The sequence below is a fragment of the Triplophysa dalaica genome, chromosome 6, assembly GCF_015846415.1.
Source record: "Triplophysa dalaica isolate WHDGS20190420 chromosome 6, ASM1584641v1, whole genome shotgun sequence".
Classification (NCBI taxonomy): Eukaryota; Metazoa; Chordata; class Actinopteri; order Cypriniformes; family Nemacheilidae; genus Triplophysa; species Triplophysa dalaica.
In genome coordinates this window covers 15,186,313-15,212,180 of record NC_079547.1, presented here as the reverse complement: position 1 = coordinate 15,212,180, position 25,868 = coordinate 15,186,313, and the positions used below count along the sequence as shown (strand labels likewise).

Genomic DNA, 25,868 nt, shown 5'->3' with positions numbered 1-25,868 from the left:
TTATCGAGTGGTGTCAAAGTAATAGGAATACAATGCGATTTTTTTCAAAAGGGACAATTTTCCCATCTATTACAGTATTTCCAGCTTATCACTGTGTAACAGTGCACGAGTCATTTCCTGTAAAGCTAGTAGATTACATAACAAAAATTACAGATTGATGAATCTATGTTTGCTAAATGTAAAATGTTTGATGTGAGTGTACAACCAGATGAAAGAAGCACTTCCTTTAGGATACGGATACACTAGTGATAGATACGAAATAAACTAACAAAATCAATAACAAACACTTTAGTAGTCTCTAAGGCCAAATAAGGTCCATTTCTCCTGAGCCAAACACTGCAAAGCATGACATGGCTGTAAAACAACAGTTCCAATTAACAGACCATTTCTTGTACTTGGAAAAGACAGATAAATGGATTGGCGTAAACGCACACTGATTATTAAAATAAAAGAATTTCAAGTACAGAAACTAGACTGCCACTTTCTCTTTAAAACTCTGGTAACACCAATGGACCATTCTAGGGCTGTCATAATAAAAGCGTAAATGCGTGTGATCAAATAATGGGTTTATGCGTTTATTCAATCTGACGTGATTTGTGGGAATGCACATCATACAGCACCGGATTACTGACAAATGATAACATTAAGAAGTAATTTATTGATAAATGAAACCATGAAACGGTGTTGAAACAAAGCAGTCATCTGTATGGTGAACTTGTATTTATTATCAAAGCTCAACAAATAATGTTATGTTGATATTATTAACAAATGGCGACGGATGAATGCCTCTTTAAATTATTGTTTAAAAAGGATATCATTACATTAAGCATTTCCACATATTTGTCGCCCGAGTAATATTTTCTTGTGAGCCTGCTGCATATATTTAAGATAGCATCATTGGTAACACTATACATTAAGGTGAGATTTGTTATCAATTAGTCTATGCATCAGTTAACATAATGAACAATACTTCTATAACATATATTAATTTCAGCATTTAATAATACACTTTTAAAATCAAATGTTGTCACTTTTTAACATTAGTTAATACACCATGAATTAACATTAATAACTGTATTGACATGAACTAACATTAAAAATAGTTAATAAATGCTTAAAAACTAAATTATTTATTGTTAGCTAATGCATTTACTATGTTAACTAATAGCACCTTATTGTAAAGTCTAACTGCATAATCCACCAAATCTTAACATTTATTTTAAGAATACCGTTTTCTCTGACATAAATGCAATATTGACAAAATCATTAAATTAATAGCGATTAAATATTTTAAACAGCCCCGGACTGAACTTAAACATGCTTTAATATTTTTTTTGTCTATGACAGGTCCAACGATGTCTGATCCTCCCCATGTTTTAAATACCAACCTCTGCCATCATATAGAAGACCCTGAGAACCACATGCTGAGAATGAAAAGACTACGGAAATCCTTTGTTTATCAGTCAATAAAATCGATGAATCAGAATTGGGGATCAAATTATACTTTAAGATTTAGGAAATGGAAATTGCAGTTGGACGTGAATGGTCATGTAGTATGAGTCATGAGTCATTGTAAGACTGTTAACACTGCGTTTTGTGTTCTCAAAATAAACTGTTACTTGAACTGAACACTTTCTGTAAAAAAGCAGCAAGAGGACTATGCAACAAAGCAAGAAAGGAGAGAAAACGGCAGAGAGGGAGATAAAACAGAAATGAATTGACAGCCAAACTCAGATACTCAGAACAAACATTTGTCCCAGAGTTCTCATGTCTTTATTTATTTGCATAACCATATCGGTAAGAAAGAAGGTTTCATCGCGTGGAAATCATCTCAACAGATTCCACATTTTAACACAAACTACTATGTACAGTCTAAAAACTGAGGTTCATTATTTTTTTTAAGTCATTATGTACAGAAACACTGCTTCAACACTCATAAAACCTACAGTACAAGACCAAGTTTATATGGTGTTCTTTACCGATACACTAAAGTTTGAAAGCAGTCATAACCATTATGAAAAGACAGACTCATCGTGAAAACAGATGAGTCTGCGCCAATCCACCAGAGATAATTGTTTGGCACTTCTTTTCAGTGAGAAGTGAATCTACACGGCTCACACAGGAAGGCTGAGGTCTGGTTTTGTAACACCTTTTTTCAGCGACTACCGCCTGATCCTCAACAGAGGAGAACTATTTCCAGAGAAAGAGTCTGACAGTTCTGATTACCGAAGTATTTACGGTAATGTGGCAGTGGGTTTGAGCTTTTGCTTTTGAAGATTGTCACCTTTGCACTGATGTCCTAGAGCCAAACGACAGTTTTGTTCGTCCGGAGGATTTGATGTAATCCCCAGCAGGACTCTTCTGGTTTTGCACTCGACCTCCCTGCCGGGACCGTCTCTTAGCCTCAGGCTCAGAGTCACTGAGCTCTGCATCTGGGCAGTAACCGTCGCTCTCCAGGTACGTTCTGCTGCCTCCTACTGGCCGCTCACCCAAAACAGGTTTGGTGAAGCCGGAGGACTTGCGTGCGTTCTTTTCGAAAGCCCGGAGGTCCTCAGTCCTTACTAAACTGACAGTGGCCTCTTTTAAGGATCTACTGAAGTGCTCCAGGGACGTTTTGTGGAAGCCACCTGCTTGAGCTTTCTCTGGAATCTCAGTACCCGTTTCCTGTTCGGTGGACACCTGGCAGGAATTGTCTCTTTGACGTACAGGCTTCTCAGTAATGCCATTTGATTTCGGTTGACGGGATTTCTCCTGTTCGGGTTTACCTTTCCCGTTGGATGACTGACCGTGGAGGGCCGCATGCAGTGCCAGGGGTTTGCCCGTCTGCTTCACGGCCAAGGGGGGAGTGCCGCCGTCTCTTCGAATGTAGATTGAATTAGGGATGAGACCGTTAACCCGCTCCTCCGTCCGGGGCCGACCTTGATGGAGCTGAGGCTTTCCCTGACCGATGCCTCCCTCACTGAGGTCATACACATTACCACTGTTATCTGGGCACAAAGGTCCGTTTCCAGATTTGGTGCTGGTTTTGCCATTGCCAAGCGACACTTTGGGCATTTTGAGTTTTAAGGTTATCCTGGGAGGAGGGTGGATTAAGTGGTTCTCTAAAGAACTAGATACTGGAAGCCCTGTCAATGAAAACGAAGAAATTACTCTGCAGTCCTGCACTCATTCATCATCGTTTATCATCACTTAATCATATCATTTGCGTTTCCAAAAATATCAGGAAAGTATCTGTTACCTGCAGACAACTCTTGGTTGATGAGCTTAACGTGAAGATTGAAGATCTGCTCCTGAGCTTTACTTTGAGACAACTTCAGTTTTTCTCTTCGACTCACCATGTAGCACAAGTTCCTCACCTGATAAAACCACACAGACATAAAGATCAGATCTGTAAGCATGCATTAAACTTCCCGCATCTGTGGAATGTACATTTCATCTGACACAGCACCATTTTATAATATTAAAACTGCATGTGTAAGCGGTTTCGACTATTTTTGTTGCCCAATAAAGCCATCTTTTTGCAATAGTTATCTTTTATGAAGGCAACATAAAAAATAAGCGATCAATAACTTGGATATGCTTCCCAACCAACCAAGACATTCACTGTGAAGGCAATAGTTTACCTGTTAGTAAATGATTAACAGAAAACAGCCAAAAAGTTGATCAATTTAACTGTATCTGATTGAGGGTTCAGACGCAGAAGAGGTGACTGAACTTTTAGCAGAAATGCTTACACTCGGAATTGTATGTTTTTTATGATTCTTGCCATCAAAAACACGCTAGAAACTAAGAACATCAAGGTTTAGCTGGTTGGCATTGCCCTGTAAGCCTTTTCTGGTAAATGCCATATCTACAACTGGCAGCAAAAAAGCTTATTCATCCACTGACAAAATAATGCACATTTTTTATTGTGATGAATATCATTTTTCAAGTTATTTTGAATAATATATTTTTCATTTCATTAAATCATGGTAAATATTTTATAGTGACCAATTTGTTTTGTAGGAACAAAAGGAAAAGATTTCCCAAACACAACACGTAAATCCGCATTTATGCCAACATCAGGAGTACCCACCCGCTCCAGGTCCTGGCGCAGATGCATGAACATGCGCATGCGTGTGTGGATGCTGTCCTCCTGCGGCTGCAGCAGAAGATTTTCATTATCGTCTTTAGGTGGCAGCAAAGCCTTATTGAAGTTGATTTTCCTCTTCAGCTTCCAGTATTGAAAGATGAAGTCCAGCAGGTGAAGAGGGAGCCCCAGGTCCTCGGCCACTTCTTCAGGATGCGCAAGCGTGTAAAACACCTCCTCAAGCTCTTGGAGCTTCTGAGCCCTCAGGCCCAGTTTCTCGGTCTCGGTTGGGGGTTTGTGTCGGGCCGGACTCAAGCCCGGTTCTCCGGCTTTGGGTTTGCTGTGCTTCAGGCAGTAGGATTTAAACTTGACTTCGTCACCTTCGTCCAGGATGGTCTTCATCTCCAGATTGTGCTCGAAAGCGCAAGTGACGTGGAAAGGGATGGTGCAGTTTTTAACCGAGCACTGGAAAGTGAGAGAGAGTGTTAAAAAACCTTAATAACATAGATTCTATAATACAGAAACACTTTTTTTTTACCTGAATGCAGGCTCCTGTCTTGATTTTACAGACACTACAGATGAGCGACCAGCGACTGGGTGGAATGTGTGACACTTTGGTGATGGGTTCCATCCTTTCAGGACATGCGATGCTCACCTAAGCACAAACACACAAATATTTAAATATATTTACTTTGACAGAAATGTAAATGAATACATACAAACAATATTAAAGGGATCATAAAAAGCCGTATTTTTCTTAAAAGCAAAAATAAATTACAATGTGAAAAAAAAAATTGCCCGACCCTTTTTATAGTTCATGTACAATTCTGTTGTGTTATAATTACTGTGGTAATATTTATTTTAATATAGCATCAATCTTTTTCTGTATTTTTCCTAAATTACGATATATCAGCATACCGGTATATTGCAAATTAACAAAAACGTTTCTTTTAAAATTTGAAAATCATTTTCAAATTGTCACCATCAGAAAACTCTAGAAATTTCTTTAGAACAGGGAAGGTGGGATGTACCTGGTTCGTAAGGCCAGTATAGGCCTTTTCACATGTGATTAACCCCGGGTTATCTTCATTCTAAGCCCCGCTTTTAACACCGCGTAAAAGAATGTTTCACACTTGTAATTTTGAAGCGGAGTTAACCCGGGGTTATGAAACCCTGCTCCGAAGCAGGGCTAGCACCGCCTTTGCAGGGTTAACCCTGCATTCCGTTACCAACGTGCGCAGTGTGAAACGAAGCAGGGGTAGAATGATAAGACCAGACGCTTAGCAACGGACCCCCAATCGAAAACTGAACAGCGTTTACCTCATTTCACAAGCTGTGCACAGTCACAGATACTCTGTGTGGTGTGTAAACAATCTTTGGAGTTTTTTTTTATTTGAGTAACTAACACCTTAGGAGGCTTATAACAGCCAAAAAAGAATTTGCAAGGCGTCATCTTTTCCCGGATGCTGAACAACGAGGTATTTGGTTATTTAAAGGACCACACACTATTTTTATTCAGTCAGTTTGACAATCAGATGCATGTTGGTATATTTGATAAATATACCAACACATTTAAGTGTGTAAATACTCAAATATAATGTTGCTGCGATTCCATTTAGCTTCTAACACAACTTACTTCAGGTATCCAGAGTGCACAGCTCACATGAGCCCATTTGGTGCCCGCCCTGGTGGCCTTCATGGCACCCCCTCTTTTGGGACACAGAAGGCACTGAGGAGTGATGCCAAGCACACATGTCCTGCACAGCCAGTTTCCAACTGGCACTTTTACAATGCCATAGCAAGCCTAAAACAGAATAAAATTTTGAAAACTGTATTATGGCACTATAAAGCTTACTGTATATGAATAATAATTATTCATTTAGCAGATGGTTTTATCCAAAGTGACTTAAAGAAAAACAGAAAGCATTTAACCTCAAAGGAATCTTGTGGTTAAAATATGTAGAAACCTCCATAACATTTCCATGACTTATAAAGGATAGTTCACCCAAAAATAACATTTACGCATTAAGCAGACGCTTTTATCCAAAGCGACTTAAATTGCATGATCCTATACATTTATACATAGATATTTGTAATCCCCTGGGATCGAACCTACAACCTTTCGTTGTTAACGCAATGCTCTTAAACAGAGTTACATTAAAGCACAACACTGTCATTATTTAATAATAATAACAACACTGTCATTATTTATTTACCCTTATTTTGTTTAAAACCTGTGTGAATCTTTCTTCTGTGGAACTCAAAAATATACATTCTGTGAAATCTTTGCTTTATGTGCATGTAATGGAAGTAAATGGGGCCAATGTTGTTTGAGTACCAACATTATCCAAAATTTTAAAAATAATAATTGGGTATACATTTAGGAGCCAACAAAAATAATAAAAAACGAACCATTTTTACAAGAAGGATTATTAATGAAACTAAGGAAGTAGAGAACAGCATAAAAAGTTTTTATTATTATTATTGTTAATTAGAAGAAATTATAGTGTTAAAAGTTGAAAGTTAAGTATTAGTCAAGTGTATTTGGAAAAGGTGTGCCTATGGTTTTTATTCGTATGTGATTTCCTTCATTTAATCACAAGTGACATCAACCTCAATGAGTCAATTTTAAAACAACGCTGCACGTATGCAAATGTTCTTTGTTACTCTGTCTGGAAAAAAAACTAGTTTGGCTTCATTCTTAGTACAAACCAGTCTTTAGTGACTCACCTGGTGTACACAAATGTTGCATTTGTCACAGAAGACCATGTCATTGCCTTCCTCGCTGTCAGGCGAGCGACACACATCACATATAACATCCTCATCATACTCTATTCCCAAGCCCTCCTCTGTCTCAATGGCGTGGTTCATGTTATCATGGCACTGCCTCTCCAGGGCCTCCATCACCCGCTCCACTGTCAACTCATCCACCGGCCCATCACCTACAGGAAACAAATCATGCTATGATGATCATGTTGGAATTTTATGAGATCGACTTAATCAACTAAACATGGTCTTTTTACTGGCTTACCCATCTGCCCAAGTTCTGCATTGAGCTGCTGGAGCCAGTATAGATCCATATCATCAAGATCGTATTTGCACATAGCCTCTGCCAGCTCCTTGATGTTGACGTAGCCCGTCTCTGTAGAGTCCTGACTCCAGCACTGAATATACTTCCTTGGTTTGGTGAAGAGGATTTCCTTTGGCTTCTCTGTTAATACTCTAATAAATACAGAAAGATCACATATAAGTGGTCTCTTCTATCTAAAAAACATGGTAATTTTTCATTAGTAACTTATCCAAACCACCCACGTTTTTACGACCGCATAAAAACAACAACCATTCGCAGGTGAATGCCATTGTGGGTAAATAAAAAGTGCTCTGTAATGGAAGCATGCATCATACCTCACAGACGATTGAGGGATGGTATCCGGACTGGCGGTCACCTGCACGCCTTTTTCCCATTCCTGCTTCCAGGTGTCAGCCAGCAGGTAATAATCCTCTGAAGACACATGATGAGAGTCTGGCAGCTTCATGGCACTGATCAGGTCTTTTCTGAACACCTGCTTAGAGAATAGGTCCACACATCGGGATAAGCTACCGAGGTTATGATCAAGGCAAATACAATTTTCTGTTCATACCTCTGCCGGTTTCTTCTGAGCAGAGGCGGGGGTGCCTGGTTTGCTCCCATACTTGTTAGATGAGAAGGACGTTGAAGGACCTTTACAACACAGTGGTTGAAAGAAGTCAAACAGTATTCGGTACAACTCTATTAATGCTCCATGTATGGTTGCATGACAACTAAATTCATGAAGAATTCAGTATGGCTCAGTTGTACTTACTCTCATTGTCTGAACTGTCACTGCTGCTTGAAGCCCTGAGTCGTTTCATCCTGACGTATCCTGCAATGACATTTAAAAGCATCCTTAAAATTGCCCACTAGAAGATACAGTTCCAAACAATGAGGGTGTAATATACACTTGAGACGAGGAGTTTTCAAACATTTTTATCAGCCAAACCTCTTAGACCTAAATAATTTTCTATATTTATACTCGCCCACATGACATTCAACCTGTTTTACGACCTCTCTGTGTCTTCGGAACACAAATAAAGATATTTTATGTAAAATTGAGAGATTCTCAGGCCACCTCATAGACATCAAAGTTATAGTTGTTGTTAAGGTCCAGAAAAGTACTAACATCGTTCAATTGGTCCATTCGCTCATAGTGGCCCAATTTATTTATTTTGAAGCGACAAGAATACTTTCTGCGAGAAACAAACTGATTAACCAATATATTTTATTTATCTGTCTTGTCGGTCTATGGTGCGCGTTCACGAGAGCACTTTGACGCATGCGCATTCGGTGGAGGCAAACGCATGACTGACCATCAGGAAGCGCAACTCTGTGTTAACAAGCAGACCTATACAAGCTGATCTTCGCAAAATGAGAGTATTTCGAGTATTAGAGTAACTGAATGTGCATGCGTCGAAGTGCTCTCATGAACGCGCACCATAGACTGACAAGACAATGGAGATATCGATTAAAGTCATTATTTTAGTTTGTTTTCTTCGCACATAAAATATTGTCGTTGCTTAAATTTTTTTAAATTGAGCCACTAAAGGCCTGGTTATACTCGACGCATTCGCTAGTTCGCTTGGGTGCGCGCGCAAAATATGACGTCATCTTTGGGTGAGCGCGAGCTCATTTCTCGTGGCGGCGTGCACAACATTTTTTATAACTCGAGCGAACAGTTCGCGCAGCGCCGCAGTCAACATGAAAGCTTTGAAGAGATTTTGGCTGAACAGGTACGCCTGTACAGACAACGTTTATGATCAATGTGTCTGTTTTCTATTGTATTCAGAATAAAACAATCTTTATTAACATTGCTACTTTGCACTGTTCTTATATCTTCTCATTTTATATAACATAAAGAAATCCAATGGGTTATTCTATGGTAATGTACATTTAGCAGTCCCTAACCAACAATATGTAGAAGTGTGTCTGAATTATGCACAAAAATGAATGAGTGAACAAAAAGTTTGATGTAAAAATGTATTAAATCAACAAACAATAGATCGAAATGCATTTCCCCGTCAATCACACGCATCTGCTTCACAGGAGCGATGTATTCTACATCTCCACGTTTTGTGGCATGCAGTGGGCGAACATTCCATCTCCTTTCCCCCCCTTTTTTTGGAAGTAGCAACAACACAAAATCTCCTACGTTTCCTTGTCAAGCAGCTGCTCGCAAGACACCATTCTGAATGATCTGACGTTATTCCGGTAAAATTCCTACTTTTCTTCCAGTTCCTGCGGATTTACAGGACAATTTCATTTGTGCGCCGCGCCCCCTGTCGTTTCAAATAATAACTCAACAGCGAACGCTTCAAGTATAAATGTTTCGTCCGTTTGGGGAGTTGCGCGCACGGTCAGCGGAGGCTCGCGAAGCGGAGCCAGGCTTGTGTATAAACAGGCCTTTAGAGGTCTTAAAACATATTGAACGAGTAAAAAATAACACAATTTTGATATGGACTTTTCCTGTAAGGGGAAATGTTAAATAGTTGCAATTCAACCACATTCTATTTTACACAGTCAAACGGATACTGGCACTGAAATATTTAAGATTTTCTGTAGTATATATAGAATGTCGTCACGTTTTCGCTTCTTTGCAGAAGAACTTATTAGAGCGGTTTGTCTGTTTTAGGGCAACATGACGAATTTCATGCAATGGGACCTGTGGTGTATGTAGATAGAAATAGCTCATTCTAAGGTTATAAAATCATTTTTTATTTTATTATAATAGGTTCTAATACATTCTATTGTCTTCGCGTGTAGACACGGTTTGAGGCGGTTTAAACAGTTCCTGTCGTTCAGCAATTTTTACTCACCATAAATTTAAAGCGCATGCTACTGTATTCATCCGCCGTGCTTCTTTTGCCGCCAGGTCATGCCTGGAAAACAAAGAAACACACATGAGGAACAAGCTGTAAATTAAAAGTGAGATGGTCAGTCAGTAAAGGGTCTATGAAACAGTTTATTTTGCCTTAATACCTGACTGAGAGTGGCCTCCTTAAATAAATATTAACCGGTCTCGCTTTGAGCAATTGCTGCCAACCCGTCCCACATATATAAATATATGCCCAGACACACTTTTAAAGCACAGTTTACTAGCAAAGCTCCTGAAAGCAATCACATTTCAGAATAGAGTAATTTTTACTGATCAAAAGATAAAAACTACCTAGATTCTGGGACCTATCATAAAACCTTAATGTTTGTTGACGAAAGGCAAACTTGGACAGTACCACCAAGCAGGTATGAATATGAACATTAAAAAATAAATGCAATTTATTTTACATGCGGTAAGTGTTATCAGGGAGTTGGATATTTTTGTGATAGTCTGACTTGTCAGTTCTTTCTATATAAGCATCAGTGTTCCAGTACTGACACTAAAAATACTACAGAAAGGAAATGGTACAAGAGGAGTTGAGATGGAATTTGCCTACTTGGCACCATGTACTACAGTGAATTAAAAGCAGAGCGCTCCCTGGGAGACATGGTCACTTAATATAAACAAAAACAAGAACCTAAAGGTTTTCCAGCCATTTTACTGTCTGCATATCAATCCCCCTAGAAAGGAAATTAAGCTTTAGTTATATAGCTACAATTTCAGCCCACAGGAGAAACCGCCTAATTCTGACATAAAAGATACCGTATTATGTAAGGGTTTGGTATACAGGATGTAGTGGAGGCGTCAAGCCAGACCCCCTAAGGTCCAGAGACTGCAGCTGAAGCAGCGAGTGTAATAAGCTCAGAAAAGCTTGAACAAAGTTAAAAGTGTGCTCCTACACATAATGACCTACATTCACAATAATCAAAATAATGTGAGGAGCATTAAGCATACGCTCAGTAAAATAAATAGACTTGCTATAACAAGCACCAACATTTTAAGTTTATATAGCTATATAATCTCAACAGTACGCTTTTGTGCTCCATCAATATTTAAGTGGTCACAAAATTAGAGATCCGCTTTTTGAAATCTGCCTGAAAGTGGTCACAGAAGCTTCCATTTAAAACATTCCACCCAGGCATTAATACCATTGTATATAAGATGAACAATAGTAAATGGGTCACGGTCACCTGAGATATTAATATTAGGTGTAAACGGGTGAAATCAACATTAATCATCATTATTAATGTAATTTTTCTACCAAGTGACTTCACTTTAACCTTTCTCATATTTGACATTTGTTATATTAAAGATTTATTACAATAATTTAGGGACAGTAATAAACATTCTGTCATCCATATCTTACCCCCACCCCCCCTCCCCATGTAATTTATTACCGGCGGCACAAAAAAGAAGATATTTTGAGAAATGTTTGAGAAGTAGTGTCCATCCAATAGAAGTCAACGGATGCCAAACTGTGTTTCTGTTTTACTTCTTTTTTTAATAGCTTGAGTGTTTTGCACACCAAAGTATGGCAATTTAGTATAACAAAATTTGGTTGTGTTTATGAGTGAACTATCCCGTTAATAGCAAAATTATAGATCTCTAACATAAAAAAAGTTCCCCATAAGATCAAATCGATCAACTTGAGCCCGTTTCAATGAATTAACTGCAAACATATGACCATTGTTTTCTGTAATGTCAGACTACGTAAACAAAATACATTCATCTTCGACCACTACCTGAAAGATTTTTGACATGGAACTAAAGCCACATTTGTGACAGCAACAGAAATGCGAACATCTGCTTCTGACGCACAAACTACTTCCCACACACCGTCTGGATGATTTAAAAACAAGCATTATTAAGAATGAGTGCGAAAGATCAGCTAGCCTGCATTTTAGAAGTGAGAATGGCAAATGATGTAAGAGATTTGACCAGGCAGAGGTTGTTTTAAAAGAAAGTTGTGGCAAGGGACAACCAGTTCTGTTTATCACAGGCTAGCCATGCTTTGGTGTCCAAAATGGCATGACAAAATGACAACCATGGAAACCAACCCCCACCCCTATGGTGCCATGATAAAGCACAATGCTCTGCCCAGAGCGACCATCCCACACCCCCAAGCAGATCAGCGGCTATTAAGAGCCATTTCCCCCCACAACCCATCTCACAGTGGCTTAGTGTTCAAGCAAACCTCCCCATTTAAACACGCGTGTTTTCTATTCAGTTTTGTAATCTGCTTTGTTTGATGCATCTTTTTATATTCTTCCTATTTGGAAATTATGTTAAAGTAAAGTGACTCTCGAAAAGAACCATGCTGCTGATTAAAGTCTACGGTCACGAATTTCGCGCGAACCAGAGAGGGAGGACGGATGCTCGGGGAGGGCATTCCCGCATTCCATTCACTGTACTTCCGCTCCAAACTTTTTGTTGCACTGTGGGTGCAACTCGCATATGAATAACATGGAATTTTGTAGTGTGCCAGTTTTTAACATTCGAAAGTACATAACACATTATATTTACAGAAGTAACGTCTTAATAATGCTCAACGTGGATACCCTAATGTATCAGGGACCAATACGTTTGTGGATGCAACTACCACAAGACCTTTAACAACTAAACGACACTTAAACTATCACCTCACCCCCTTTACACCGAAAGCCTGATGCAACGAATTGAAACATATTTAGCAATCCTTTGAACACTGTTGTGAGGATTTACCTAACAAAGTTAACATGCATAAATGTACATTCATGCCCATGCAATTTATGTAGTGAATGCTGGGTCAACAATAAGTTATGCAAGTTCATAGAACCAAATAAATATCGGAGCACACAAAGTAATGTTCGGTGTACAATAGTTAACGTTATGTGTGAGCATTATGTGTTGGTGGTGTCCTCCATTGCTGAACGCTTGAGGGATACTGACGGCCTTGGCGCCAAACTCGAGCCACCCTAACGTTACATGACGCATACTTTACAGTGACTACAACTTCCACTCCCGGAATAACCCAAACTTAAACTTAAACGCAATGTATGGGTATCGCTAATAACGTCTCAGTTTGCCGGATGCTGAAATCCCAGTCATAAAGGATCTGTAGAAAGCAGCAGGCCCCACTGCCTGGGTAACTGGCACACTGAGCCCTATGTGGAGACACGAGCAGTATTGTTCGCGCTGCACCCTTACCTCGCATCCAAAAAATCCGCTGTTACCGGACGATCACACAACGCAATGAGCTTCGCAAGGCTGTCTTCAAATCAGCAGCGTTGAAATAAACAGAGCAAAGGTATTTTTCATATTTTTCCTTTTCTGTCCCAGTGTCAATATCCCATAAGCAGCAATCACCCTCTCTCCACGACACAAGAGCACAATTGTGCTGGCCGACCGCTGGGTCCTAAACTCCGCCCCGTTCATGGATCTACTAACGGAGACTATTTAGCATATTTCTATCCAGGGAAATTTAAATGTCCCCAATTGCTACTTTGGAGGGCCAATACGTTAATATGCAGGACCCACGGAAATAGGTAAATCATAATGTAACGTCCATCAACAAAAGCATGAAATTTTGTATGAACAGTTGCAGTATGGATGTTTTTAATACATTTGTTTTCCAGATTCCTGTAATTTAGCTTGGTGAAAATTGAAGCATGAGACTACATTTTTAAAAAGGGAATGTATTGACAAATCACAGCTTATATTCAATTCTAAAAAATATGTCTCTCACAAATAAAAAGTAAACTGTGGTTATCTTAAAAGTACAAATTTGGTCACAGCGAAAACATTTCTACAAAAATAGAAGTGTACCACTAAATCTCATTTTGTAGTACATTCATTTCAATTTGATAAGTAAATGTATCAGTTTCTATTTAAATTCTTTTCACACATGTGAAATGAGTGTCATTTGTGGGTTTATAATAAAAAAAAACTAAAAAAAAAAAAAACTTAAATATCAAACACAAAAGGTTGGTAAAAATCATGCTACTTTAACAAAATGAAATACATGACTGCATGCAACCTAATCTAACACATTAATATACTGTAGATATACAATCTAATTCAGGAACAATAATGTTTTCTGGCATGTGACATTTACAACATTACAATAACTATAACAAATTTTACAACTATCCGGTATACACTAATCAGTTACACAGATATGTAATGGAGATATGGATACAAACAAATCAAGATAAAACACAATTTCCTATACATTCACAAAACAATTCAATAAATATCTTTATAATCAATTGTACGGTTTTCAGCATAAATGACAAAAGTGTTCACAGCCATTGTTTGATTAGACTCTAACATTCCAGTTCTGTTGGAGCTGATTCTCCAACTAAAGGCACTTGCCTTCCTGGTTACATTCAAATGACCTGATTGATTACAGGCCATTATGACAATAGAAAAAAATATTCATCACACAGAAAAATACTAATTGTATGGAGTGGTTGTAACCCCTCAAACTATTAAGAGAACTCTGGCTTGCCAGCAGTGTTATGCCTTACTAAAAGTAATTCCAATTCACAACATTGAAATTACAAAATATACAAATAGAAACCCACATCAAGGTGAGACCCTCAGTTTCAAAGTCCCATCTGCATGTCAGCAAAGTTGAAAAAGTTGTCAACGTCATGGGAGGACGTACTTTTGCTCTCAGAAACAAACACCTGCAGGAAATAAGCAGAAAAAAATGTCAGCTGATAAGAGCACATCCTCAATAAATAGACTTGTGATATAAACTGTTGAGCTTCCTGTTGAGTTTACCTTATTCCCATCGAACATGTCGTCAGCCATCGCTCGGCATGCCTCGACCACGCCATCTCCATTTAGCTCAAGGGCTACCACAGAACCTGCATGAATACGGATCAGAACATGTAGACAAACGGGATTTTGTGAGTGACATCAGTTACATTGCATTATGGCACCTTTGGTGATCCACTCGGTGAGGCGTTCGGCGCTATTCTGGAACACTCGGTTTACATCTTCAGGGCGCATGGAAACCTCTTTGGTCTGAATCAGGACAAAGCCTTTGGAAATTGCCTGTTAGATGGAGGATACAGAGAATATTTGGTTAAAGAGTGTTTTACAATTGTACTATTACAATGTCCTTAAAATTACATTTCATGCAGTGTGTAATGTTGCTTTGTGTGAATTCTAAGCAGACTGCCAAGCCAAAAGTGAAAGAATTACAAAGTTATTGGCTCGGGGGAAAAATGTGTTGTCTCCCGCGATCGAGTCATCTGTCGTTCTAATTACTGTTCCGGGTCAGATTTGTATCACTCTGTGTAATGCCTGTCTACATTACATTTCTGCACGCGGAAGACCAGTCACAGCAGACTAGACCATCCAACCAATCAGATCAGAGTAGGCTGAGCGAAAGGAGGGGATTAGACAGATGTATCGGCGACTCATTTCAGAGTCAGTCAAGAAGTGAGGTAATAATTATTGCCTATTATAAGTGTTTTTAGACCATGTAAGTACGTACACTTGTTGTTGGGACACTCCATAAACCAGAGTAGGACTAAAATCACAAAATATTTATTCTTTAATGTAAAGGATTGTCAAATTAGCTTAGTTATCCATATACTTGCTAACTATTGGAGGAGGGTGGATTTAGATTTTTGTGTTTTGTTTAGAACTAAAAGGAAAAATAACACATTAACCATTATATAAAAATGCTGATTTCTGTCACAGAGCAATTTATTGTTACCCAAAAAGCATTTGTTGACCAAGCCCAAAACAGATTTTACTGCGGATTCTCATAGTAAAGCAAAGCTTTAGCCTTCTTTTTTTGTTTACAGCCAAAAGAACAGGTGTTCCCAAAACCTATTTTTATTTTGATAACTTATTGAAGTAATAAACTGAACCTGTGGTTTTCAAACTCTCTTGGGAGGGGCCCCATATTAATGTAGGGGAGGCACAGGTTTTGTAGCATTTTAAGAAATATAGAAATTTATCATAACTTTATGAAAATCAAACCTCAGAAAAATAAGCCCACCAACCAAAAGAATTGACGTTTCAGCATTGTATAACTGATTATATTTTTGGTTTAATTTAAATTCTAAGTTCAGGGCCGCAAAGGGATACACCCTCCACAAAGGGGGCTTTACAACGGAGAAGTTTGAGAACCACTAAACTAATCATCTATTACGAAACTGTTTTTACACATACTTTGTTAATAACCAAAATCAATCCGTTTTTTGGCCTTATGCCCATTAGTAGAAGAAGAATAAAAGTTAAAAATCAAACTGAAGTAGGAAAAACCCATTTCCCTTTTTCTATTTATATAGGCAGAGAAACTGAAGAAAGCCCATTTCATTTCCCAATTAGCATGGCAAATGCTAAACAACAAATTACTACAAACAACATTATTCCATTAGAAATAAAACTGATGTCAAACCAACTAAAAGCCTCTACCATGGCAAGCCTTTCTTTAGAAATCTGATGCCAGTCTTCCTGTCAGACAAATTTCAAGCTCGTAACATGGATAGATTTAGTGCTTAAAGTGACAGTTTACAACAAAAATGAAAACTATGTCATCATTTACTCACCCTCAGGTGGTTGACCTGTGTACATTTCTTTCTTCTGCTGAACACAGAGAAATATATTTGGTAGAATGTCAATAGCCATACATATCTCATCCCCCATTACTACCATAGTAGGGAAAATAAATACTATGGGAGTCAATAGGGGATGAGAACTGACATTCTTACAAATATCTTCCTTTGTTTCTTGCAGAACAAAGAAATATATATCGGTTTGAAACAACATGAGGGTGAGTAAATGATGACAGAAATTTTTGGGTGAACTATCCATTCAACAAATAAGTTGCTGTCATTCGAGACCAAATTCTACAACGTTAAATGGGGGAAGACCAATATCTTCAAAATCTCTTGTTAGGGTCACAATTATATATTGCCAACCAAATACTAAACTTGCCCGTTTTATCCTTTAATTATGTTGAGCTCAAAATATGCTACAAAACACTTTTTTTCAGGTTTTTGTGCATGTGCCAAGTTGGCCAGTAGGCCTATATAATATATACAGTGCCCCTTCTTTGAGAATGATTACTCTTTAGCAATAGGGAGGCTCAGAGATGACGAAATTTTGTCAAAACCCAGTATGTAAAACCCAGAAGCGAGTTAGCATTTTAGGACATCCGGATCCATTACTGCAAACTCTATGGGTTTTTTGTATGGGTTTTTGGTAAATCACCCTAAATCAGGTCTGTGGTAAACAAAACCTATAAATATTTTTACATTTTAATCTGTGACAATAAACACACCAATAATAACTCGTTTGTGATTTTTTTAAAGCCTCATTGTGTCTTAAAAACGGCGGTTGCTAACAAGTTGTTAAAATTATCTCACAAATAATGCAACATTGGAACAAATCTCTCAAAACGTAGATGCGGATTCATTCACAGAGTATTGCTTACAAGTGAACACATTTTTTATAAAGTTTGAAAGAGTTGTCAGAGGCTGGTGTGATGTTGATATCGAGTGACCTTAAGTGTAGTCTGTTTATAACCTTCCGCTAGCTTTTTACTTCTGCCAATTGTATTTCGGCATTAAAAGTAACATATGTGGTGTACATTTGTAAAGATTATTTTGAAAGACAAATTGTGTAAACATCCTAAACCTTTGTTTATCACAGAGCTTAATTTTTGCGATCTTCCAAAAGTCTATGGGAAAAATGCATAGGCTTTCAGTCGAGGGAACCAATCTCTGAGGTACTGGATTGGCTCTTTTAACTGCAATGCGGATCATATTCAGCATTTTCTCCCATTCATAATAATTGAACTACCACGTCTCGTAGTCTGTGGATGAGCACCAATTGTGGCAACCGCAAAATTCTTCAAGCAAACTTTATAAAACCAGCTCTTACCTCATCAATAAGCTTGCGGGCATTTGCAGTGCTGTAGTCTCCAGCAAAGAACACAAACAGGCAGGACTCTTCGCTTTCCTTACGCCGGCCTCCTTTGGTCAAGGGAACAATGCTACGGCTTGCATCAGTAGAGACTCTCACAGACTTGAATTCAGATTCAGAATCTGGTAGAGGCACATGCTCCAAGACAGAAGCATCCTCAGGCAAAAGACTCCAGTTGGTCTCTCCAGAGACAGGTGTAAAATCGTGAATATTGCTCCAGTTGTTGTTGAAAATGCTAAGGCCTGCGTCTTTAAAGTGGAAAGCCAGCTCAGGGTGGTAGTACTGGAAACAGCCAAACTTCATGCCCGTAGACGACTCGATAATGGGCTGGGTGGCGCAGCACAGAAAAATGTCCATTTTCTTGCAGTCTCTGGTGCGGAACTGCTGGCAGGCCACCACACACTTGATTTCTTTGCAGTCTCTGAAGAATACGCTGCCTTTGACAGGGCCTAACACTATGCGGCAGTTCACACAGTCGTCGATGGTTATGGTCGCCGAATGGTCAAAAACGTAGATGTTACAATTCTCACAGTCCTGAATGACAAACTGCTGGCCGTTGAGTTTGCCTGGTAATCGACCCACGGTTTCATTCTTAAGGCCTGTCAGCATGAAGTCTTTGGGATCAACCTGCATTTAAAACGGGCCAACATTAGAGAAAAGGTAATAAATTAAGAACTTAAGAAATCAAGTCAAGTTTATTTTTCATAGCGCTTTTACAATCTGCATTATATCAAAGTAGCCGAACAAGACAGCTGTACGTTTTTTTTGGTTTCTGATTTCAAACTTTTGAAACAGGATGTCCTCTCTATTAGAGGTTTTATTCATAACATTTCCTTTTCTTCATTTATTCTAGAGGTGTTAGGCATGTATAGCTTTAACCCTACTATTAAAACTGGGGGGGGGGGGTAAATATCCCCCACCATTTGAGCAATGGGCACTTAAAGGATACTTCAAAGTTATTTGAACAGAAGATACTAAAACCGATAGACTTACATTAAAAAAGCATCTGGTGTCACATGATTTGCGACCCAAATTATTTGAGGGTTGGAACCTTTTGACTAGGGCCAGCAAGCATTGTGTCAGATACTTATTCACAAGCGTAATAAATGATCTCTTTAAAATATACACTAAATATTTTCTTTATTTAATGTGACTTAAATATTCCACATGAAGTCTCTCCAGATTTGACAAATGAGACATTTTGGGAATGATCAGCCTACCATCACATCACCCCAGAGTTGGCAGAATGCTGTAGTAAAACAAATTAAGCTTCTAATCCGTCAGATACGATACTATCATGGACAACACTGCCAAGTCAATATTATCGAAACAAAAAAAATCTGTTTGACTTTTCCCATTCCTATTCGTACTTACGATATGCACTCCAAAACATTGAGCAGGAACCATACGTTCATACTTCCGGACATCTCAAAGCTCTCGATGGTATCGCGGTCGGAGGATCAGAAAGACACTCCCTTACCCCTTCCTTTGATATATATAGTAATACATTGATGTCGACACATTTCTTTGCTAATCCCTACCGCAGCGTTATCCGGACAAGCACCAAGCAAACAAGTTACGTGCACTGACTTTAAGCCGATAATAAGATCTGTCTATAATTTACCATAGCATGTGAGAGATCGTCGAAAGCAACAGTGGCTGGGAATTTAGGAATAAACACTGATCAAGAAGGGCCGAACCCCTCGCTACGCATGTCGTAACTACGTTAAACGCACCTCGGCTAGTACGGGAATTTAATACAGTGATTTCAGCTGACACATATGTCATTACAGTTCGTTAGGTCTACGTTGGTTCAAGCCTAACCTGAAAAGCAGTGGTATTTGCGCATATAGCATATAATGGTCTTGATGTATATGCGTCTTAAAATGCAGCTCATGTAACGTTACCTTTTCTCGTTTGTCCCAGCTGTATAGCTTTGGAGCCTCTTGGTTGCTGTTGCTGCCGAGCGCAGTGTTGTTAGTTTCGGGTAGGTCACTGCCCGTAGCGCACTCGTCCCCAGCGGCACTGTCCTTTTTAGGAGATTTTCTCCTCGATTTTTTGGAAAAGAAGCACCCCATTTATGAAGACAATAGGGCGAGTCTCGAAATGCGCAAATATTCAGCGATGTGTCAGCGCGCTCCTCCTGTCGTAAATGCCACCCGCTTGTGAAATACTCTCGGTCCGCAGCAGCACCAGATGTCTCTAACCTACCCAGAAATTACTCAAGTACACGGCACACGCAACCTGCGTGCTTCCCGTTTCCTTCCGCGAGTCAGCCAATCGGTTAATCGGACCGCGTTACCAGGTAACAGCGAATCAAAGCTGACCCGCAACTGTGAAGTCATTGGGGTGGGTTGGAGGTCTTTTATTTTACCCCTACCCAGGCTGCCCTGTCTTGTCTGTCTACCTGACCTGTCTATTTTTAAGCAAATTACAGCATTTATGGGCGTGAAATATAATATTGGTGCACTTGATTGTTGTTTGGTTTCGTATAGGCCACTTGTAATCAATACTAACCACACAAACCACAATACTGATTATTGGTTTAAAGGGAAAGTTCACACACAAATGACAAATGTCCTCCTATACTAATTGCAAAATATTGTCTTTCTTCCATAGAACACAAAAGAAAATGTTTGCAGTTGTTGACAGTCCTGAAAAACCACACCACAAAAATCATACAGTAATTCACTTTCTGTACTATAATATGTAGCCATTGACTGTCATATTAGGAAGATTTAAATGGTAGTCAAAGCTGCCAGAGAACTCTTTGTTTTCCTAAATTCTTTAAATTATCGCATGACGTGTTCAACAGAACAAAAAAATACTATATATTTTTCCTATTATGGTAGTGGATGATATCCCAGAACTGAAAATTGCTAACATTCTTCCAAATATCTTTCTCTGTGTTCATTGGAACAAAACAAATGTAAACAGGTTTGAAACAACCTGAGAGTGAGTAAATGATGACAGATTTTTCATTTTTGGATGAACTATCCCTTTAAAGATTATATTCACTGCCCTTTAACAAAGCTCTAAAATCCTTTGTGATAAGAGTATATTAGTTATATTTGGCAGTGACAGTGATTTAAAATGACTGGAAGACAAGTGATGTATGACAGAATTATTATTTTAAGTGAATTATTTCTTTAATTTTTTATACCGCGTCAGAATTTTTTAAATATGCACCCAGTTAATAGATCTACCTCTCGGACAACCCATTCATCAAATGTGTCATTTTATGCTGTCAAATAAATAACACTTCAGTACACAACGGCAAAGAACCACTAACATTTATTTGTTATGTTTTCACTGTGAGGTTTAACTTTTTTTAAGAGCAAAGTAACACTAGTAGCAACTAGGGGTCATTTGCTCTATTTCATGTGGTTTGAGAACAAGCACCCTTTCACTTTCAGTTGGCAGTCATATCACAGCCTATTTACAATAATTTAATTGCAAAAATAAACACTGGCACTAACTTGAAGGCAAGAAATGTTAAATATATAAGTTTGTTTGAGGATTATAAGAAGTAAATAAAATAAATAAAGTTAAATATTTAAATGAAAGATTATGCAATATAGTATAGTTATGATGTGTAATATATATTTGCCAAGAGATCAGAAAAATTGGTTAAATTGCCTTTTAAAGGGCAGAGATTGTTAAGTGGCCTGGCGTGGTTAAGGAGAAAAATGCTGAGGTTAACATTTCACATTACAAAAAAAGAGGAAAAGGAAACTGTTGTTTTGGAATCTGCTGTATGTGCATCATTGGACTTTTCTGTGAATAAACATGATCCAAAACTATTATTTTAGATTGAACTTCTTTTGAAAAGAAAGAGAAAATATAAATAAATGAACCAGTAGATATCCTGTAGATATCCTTCAGATAATACACTATCTATTTTTATACAACTTTTTCTGTAAATTATATTTCATTCTGCTGTAGTCTATTCTTATTTTTTACTTGTACATATTTACATACACACATAGCTTTCCTCTCTATGTATCTCAATGTTTATGTGTCTTATGTTTATTGTATTGTATTTCTTATGCCCATAGGCCCTTATTTAAATCTGTGTACTGTATTCTATTGTGTTATGCTCTCTCTGAACTGTTGTTGCTGTTTCTGTGTAATGGATCACCAAAACAAATTCCCATATGTGCAAATATACTTGGCATTAAAGCTCTTTCTGATTCTGATATTATGAGCTTACTTAAGGCTTTAAGTGCCATCTGATGAATAATTTCCGTACTATAAAGTTAGTTTTTACAATAGTTCACTGAAATATGAATATACTCTGCCATCAACAATGAAAACTCATGTATGAGTTCTGCAACATATTGATGGCAAAATAAGCCTAACCTTTTTTAAAGTTTTTTTCTCATGGTTTCACTTTAGAATACATATACTGGAGTCATTGGATTCATTTAATGATAAATGTGCTTTGCGGAGCTTTTGCGTGTTCTCTTCCATTTAAGAAAATAACGTTACAACATTTCAGTAAGTTCAAATGTGTTTCTTTCAACTGAAGAAACAAAGTAATTTGAATCATGGGATGATATGAGGGTGCATATTTTTTGAGTGACCTATTCCTTTAAACACGGAAAATGTGATTTAGAACTTTTTATATTGAATAAGAAGTGTGATAACATGCAGAAGAGCAAAAGGGACATCTTAAGTTCCTGTTTGCACCATCAATTTGACAGCTAGACCTAGGAAGCATTAATAGGGCTTCAACAGCTTCAAAACAAGCCCATATGTGATTGAGCCATGTAGATGGTGTAGCATCAATATTTTAAAGCATTTGTCATTAAAAAGTGATCAGAAAGCCACCCAAAAAATAAAACTGTTTTAGTTGACATTGTGAACAATTGAGACTCTGTGTGATTTAGTTTTTAAGACACTAAAACATTGTCTATATGTTGTTTATGAAAATGAGATGTGATGTCCATACGTGTTGTGTCCTCATCCCCGGCATTTTCCTCAGCAGGCGTTTCTGCTGAGTAGCCTATCAGTGTGTGCGTGTATCTTTAAGAGCCTGAGCGGCTGGCTGCTGTGTGATGCCTCATTTTCTCTTTGACTACCTGACGCAGCTGAAGCAGCGAGTGTGGAACTGCAAACCCGCCGCCAGCATCCAGCACCATGGAGGCGGCCACAGCACCAAAGCCATGGACAGCCTATATACTCGGACACAGCTCACTATTTCCTATTTTAATCTTCCTTATAAGCCAATGCTGTCGGATAAGAGCAGATGACGGCGGCATTGAGGAACTTGCCACGGAGAAAGAGGCAGAGGAAAGTCACAGGCAGGACAGCGTGAATTTACTCACATTCATTTTGCTTTTGACACTCACCATCCTCACGATATGGCTCTTCAAACACAGAAGAGTGCGTTTCCTGCACGAAACCGGGCTGGCGATGATATACGGTGAGTAATAAGTGTTCTCAAAGGCGAGGAAATGCGTTGAGATATCCGTTGTGTCTTTAAACCTACTGAGTTGTCTACATAGGCAGGTTTTTGGGGTAACGTTACCGTAGGCGCGTTCATCCAAGCTGACTCATTTGCAGATTTCACGAGCACATATTTTTGGTGCATTTATTTACTGTCTAGGTAGGAAGCATGCTATGATTTGAGACACAGCCATCATGTGAGCGCTTAGCTAAGCCTCATATGAATAACGTCTTGGTTACGTATGTAACCTCAGTTCCCTGATGGAGGGAACGAGACGTTGTGTCGAGAACGACAGATGGGGTTCGCCCTTGAGAACCAATCAACTCTGACTACTATAGAAAAGGCCAATGAAATTTGGCGAATGCAATTTGCATGCCGGGCTCCGCCCCCGGAAATCCGGTATAAAAGGAGGCCGGCGTGCAGCATTCACTTACCTTTGTTCTGAAGAGCCTGAGACCTCTCAAACTGCAGCAGAATACGATACGTGTTCGTGGCATAAGGGACACAACGTCTCGTTCCCTCCATCAGGGAACTGAGGTTACATACGTAACCAAGACGTTCCCTTTCTGTCGGTCTCTCGACGTTGTGTCGAGAACGACAGATGGGGTTGCCTATGGAAAACGCCACAACGCTGTATCGCGTCACAATCTCTAGCGAAGCGACGGTAACAAGCCTGGGCGTGTCATCTCGAAGCTTTCGTGAGACTGTAACCTTCCAGTGTGGTGGTCGGGGGGTTCCAGAGCTTTCTTGGAGAAAGATGGGTACAGCCCTGACCGGTAACTTTCACGGACGTGGCCTTAGCTCTCTATAGGCGAGAGGCCGTCCAGATCAGTTTACACCGGGTAAGCGCAACTCTTAATCAGAGAAGCGCTACAGAGGCCACCTCCTACCCGTGGGGAGGAATATGGTGGATATAGGTATGGTCTCGTCCTTGGAGGAGAACGCATGGAACGTGCGGACTGAGTAGTTAACCGCGAGGTGGAGGCCCACCTGGGGAAGCTCATGGGTTACCAGGAGTGGGAACCATTCTCATGAGGATACATCAGACGGAACAGCCCACGGAGGGGGTGTTACAGACGTCCGGTAGCACTAGGTCCGGTTAGAGCTATCTGTGATAGCTCACATGGTATCCCGGCCTAAGGGGGAAGGCTGCTCTGCCCAGCCAGCCCCCAGGGGGTGCTTGTTTGGTGATGGATGGAATGCCTATTCTTAACCAGTGTCTGGGTAAGAAGGGAGGCTGGTGAGGTACCAGTTTCTTAGCGATGTGTTCGGGTAAGAAGAAAAGGTAAATAGCACACTGACCCAACCTGTTAGAGGGTGGAAAGGTGCTTTCGCAGGCATACGCCCCCCCGGATGCAAGTCCTACATGTCGCCACGCAGGACGTGGGCTGACACCGGGTTTACGCGAAGGTTGTTAACCCTTGCGAAGGTGTTTGGGCATAGCCCAACCCGCAGCTCTACAGATGTCTGCTAGAGAGGCGCTTCTGCCAGTGTCCAGGAGGTGGCTAAACTCCGTGTGGAGTGAGCCCTCACTGCCAATGGGCATGGGAGATTCTGAGATCGGAATGCCGTCGTAACGGCGTCCACGACCCAGTGCGCCAGCCTCTGTTTGGAGACAGCCTTCCCCTTCTGCTGTCCTCCAACAGACACGGAGCTGGTCAGAGCTTCAGAGCTCTGCGTGCGGTCCAGTACGTACTGGACACAACACTAATCGGGTTGGGTCTTCCTCCCCTATGGGGAGCGCCTGCAAGTTCAACACTTGGCCCCGGAGGGAGTAGTGGGAACTTCTTGGGCACGCATCCGGGCCTGGGTCTCAAGATAACGTGAGAGTTTCCAGGGCCGAGTTTAAGGCAATCCAGGGACACGGAGGATGCTCGGTGGTCCCCTACCCTCTTGAAGGAAGTGAGCGCCGTCAGGAGGGCCGTCTTACTCTATGAGGAAGATCGGAACCTCCGAGGGGCTCTTTGGGGGGCCCTGAGGCTCCCCAGGACCACTTAGGGTCCCAAGAGGGTATGGAGCGGAGATGAGGCGGATTCCGCCCTCTCGCTGCTTAGGAACCTGGTGACCAGGTCGTGTTGCCCTAGAAACTTTCCACCGACTGAGTCGTGATGAGTGGCAATAGCGACTACATACACTTTCAGTGTGGAAGGGAGATGTTAGTCTCCAGTCTCGTGAGGAGGGGAACACAATCCTGATCAAGCACCTCAGTGGGTCTTTCTCGTTGAGAAAGACACCAGGACGAGAAGAGGCACCGTCTAGAGGCGTGTAACCGCCTAGTAGATGGGGCCCTAGCCTGGGTGATGGTCTCAGCCGTATAGGGGGAGTAGCCATCTTAGGATCTTCTCGTCCCGTCTAGAGACCAGACATGGGTGTTCCAGAGGTCTGATCTGGGATGCCAGAACGTGTCCTTCCCCTGAGAGAGCAGGTCCTCTGTCAGGGGAATGGTTCAGGGGGAGTCGCTGTCCAG

General features: G+C 40.0%; 3 protein-coding genes across 4 annotated transcripts in view; 1 reads left to right on the top strand and 2 right to left on the bottom strand.

Moving 5' to 3' along the window:
- Positions 1-1,730: 1,730 nt before the first annotated feature.
- jade3 (jade family PHD finger 3) lies at positions 1,731-13,396 on the bottom strand. 2 transcript variants are annotated; one of them, XM_056751379.1, is made up of 12 exons: positions 13,204-13,396; positions 9,959-10,021; positions 7,912-7,971; positions 7,711-7,790; positions 7,475-7,635; positions 7,101-7,291; positions 6,800-7,011; positions 5,706-5,873; positions 4,608-4,724; positions 4,076-4,534; positions 3,239-3,356; positions 1,731-3,125 (listed from the first exon to the last, which is right to left on the bottom strand). In XM_056751379.1, the coding sequence occupies exons 3-12, from the start codon at positions 7,958-7,960 to the stop codon at positions 2,281-2,283; spliced, it is 2,400 nt and encodes a 799-aa protein (XP_056607357.1). In that variant the 5' UTR covers positions 7,961-7,971; positions 9,959-10,021; positions 13,204-13,396; the 3' UTR covers positions 1,731-2,280. The 2 variants fall into 2 exon arrangements, with proteins under 2 accessions (XP_056607357.1, XP_056607358.1); XM_056751380.1 differs by having other exon boundaries at positions 7,475-7,632.
- A 193-nt stretch (positions 13,397-13,589) lies between these two features.
- On the bottom strand, positions 13,590-20,224 carry rp2 (RP2 activator of ARL3 GTPase). The gene is made up of 5 exons (XM_056749657.1): positions 19,857-20,224; positions 17,908-18,576; positions 14,946-15,060; positions 14,785-14,870; positions 13,590-14,687 (listed from the first exon to the last, which is right to left on the bottom strand). The coding sequence occupies exons 1-5, from the start codon at positions 20,025-20,027 to the stop codon at positions 14,604-14,606; spliced, it is 1,125 nt and encodes a 374-aa protein (XP_056605635.1). The 5' UTR covers positions 20,028-20,224; the 3' UTR covers positions 13,590-14,603.
- Positions 20,225-23,029: 2,805 nt separating this feature from the next.
- Positions 23,030-25,868, top strand: part of slc9a7 (solute carrier family 9 member 7) — a 63,615-nt gene continuing 60,776 nt past the window's right edge. The window contains exon 1 of the mRNA XM_056751584.1: positions 23,030-23,377. Within this exon, the coding sequence (XP_056607562.1) occupies positions 23,092-23,377 (286 nt within the window). The 5' untranslated portion in view covers positions 23,030-23,091. The remainder of the gene's footprint in view (positions 23,378-25,868) is intronic.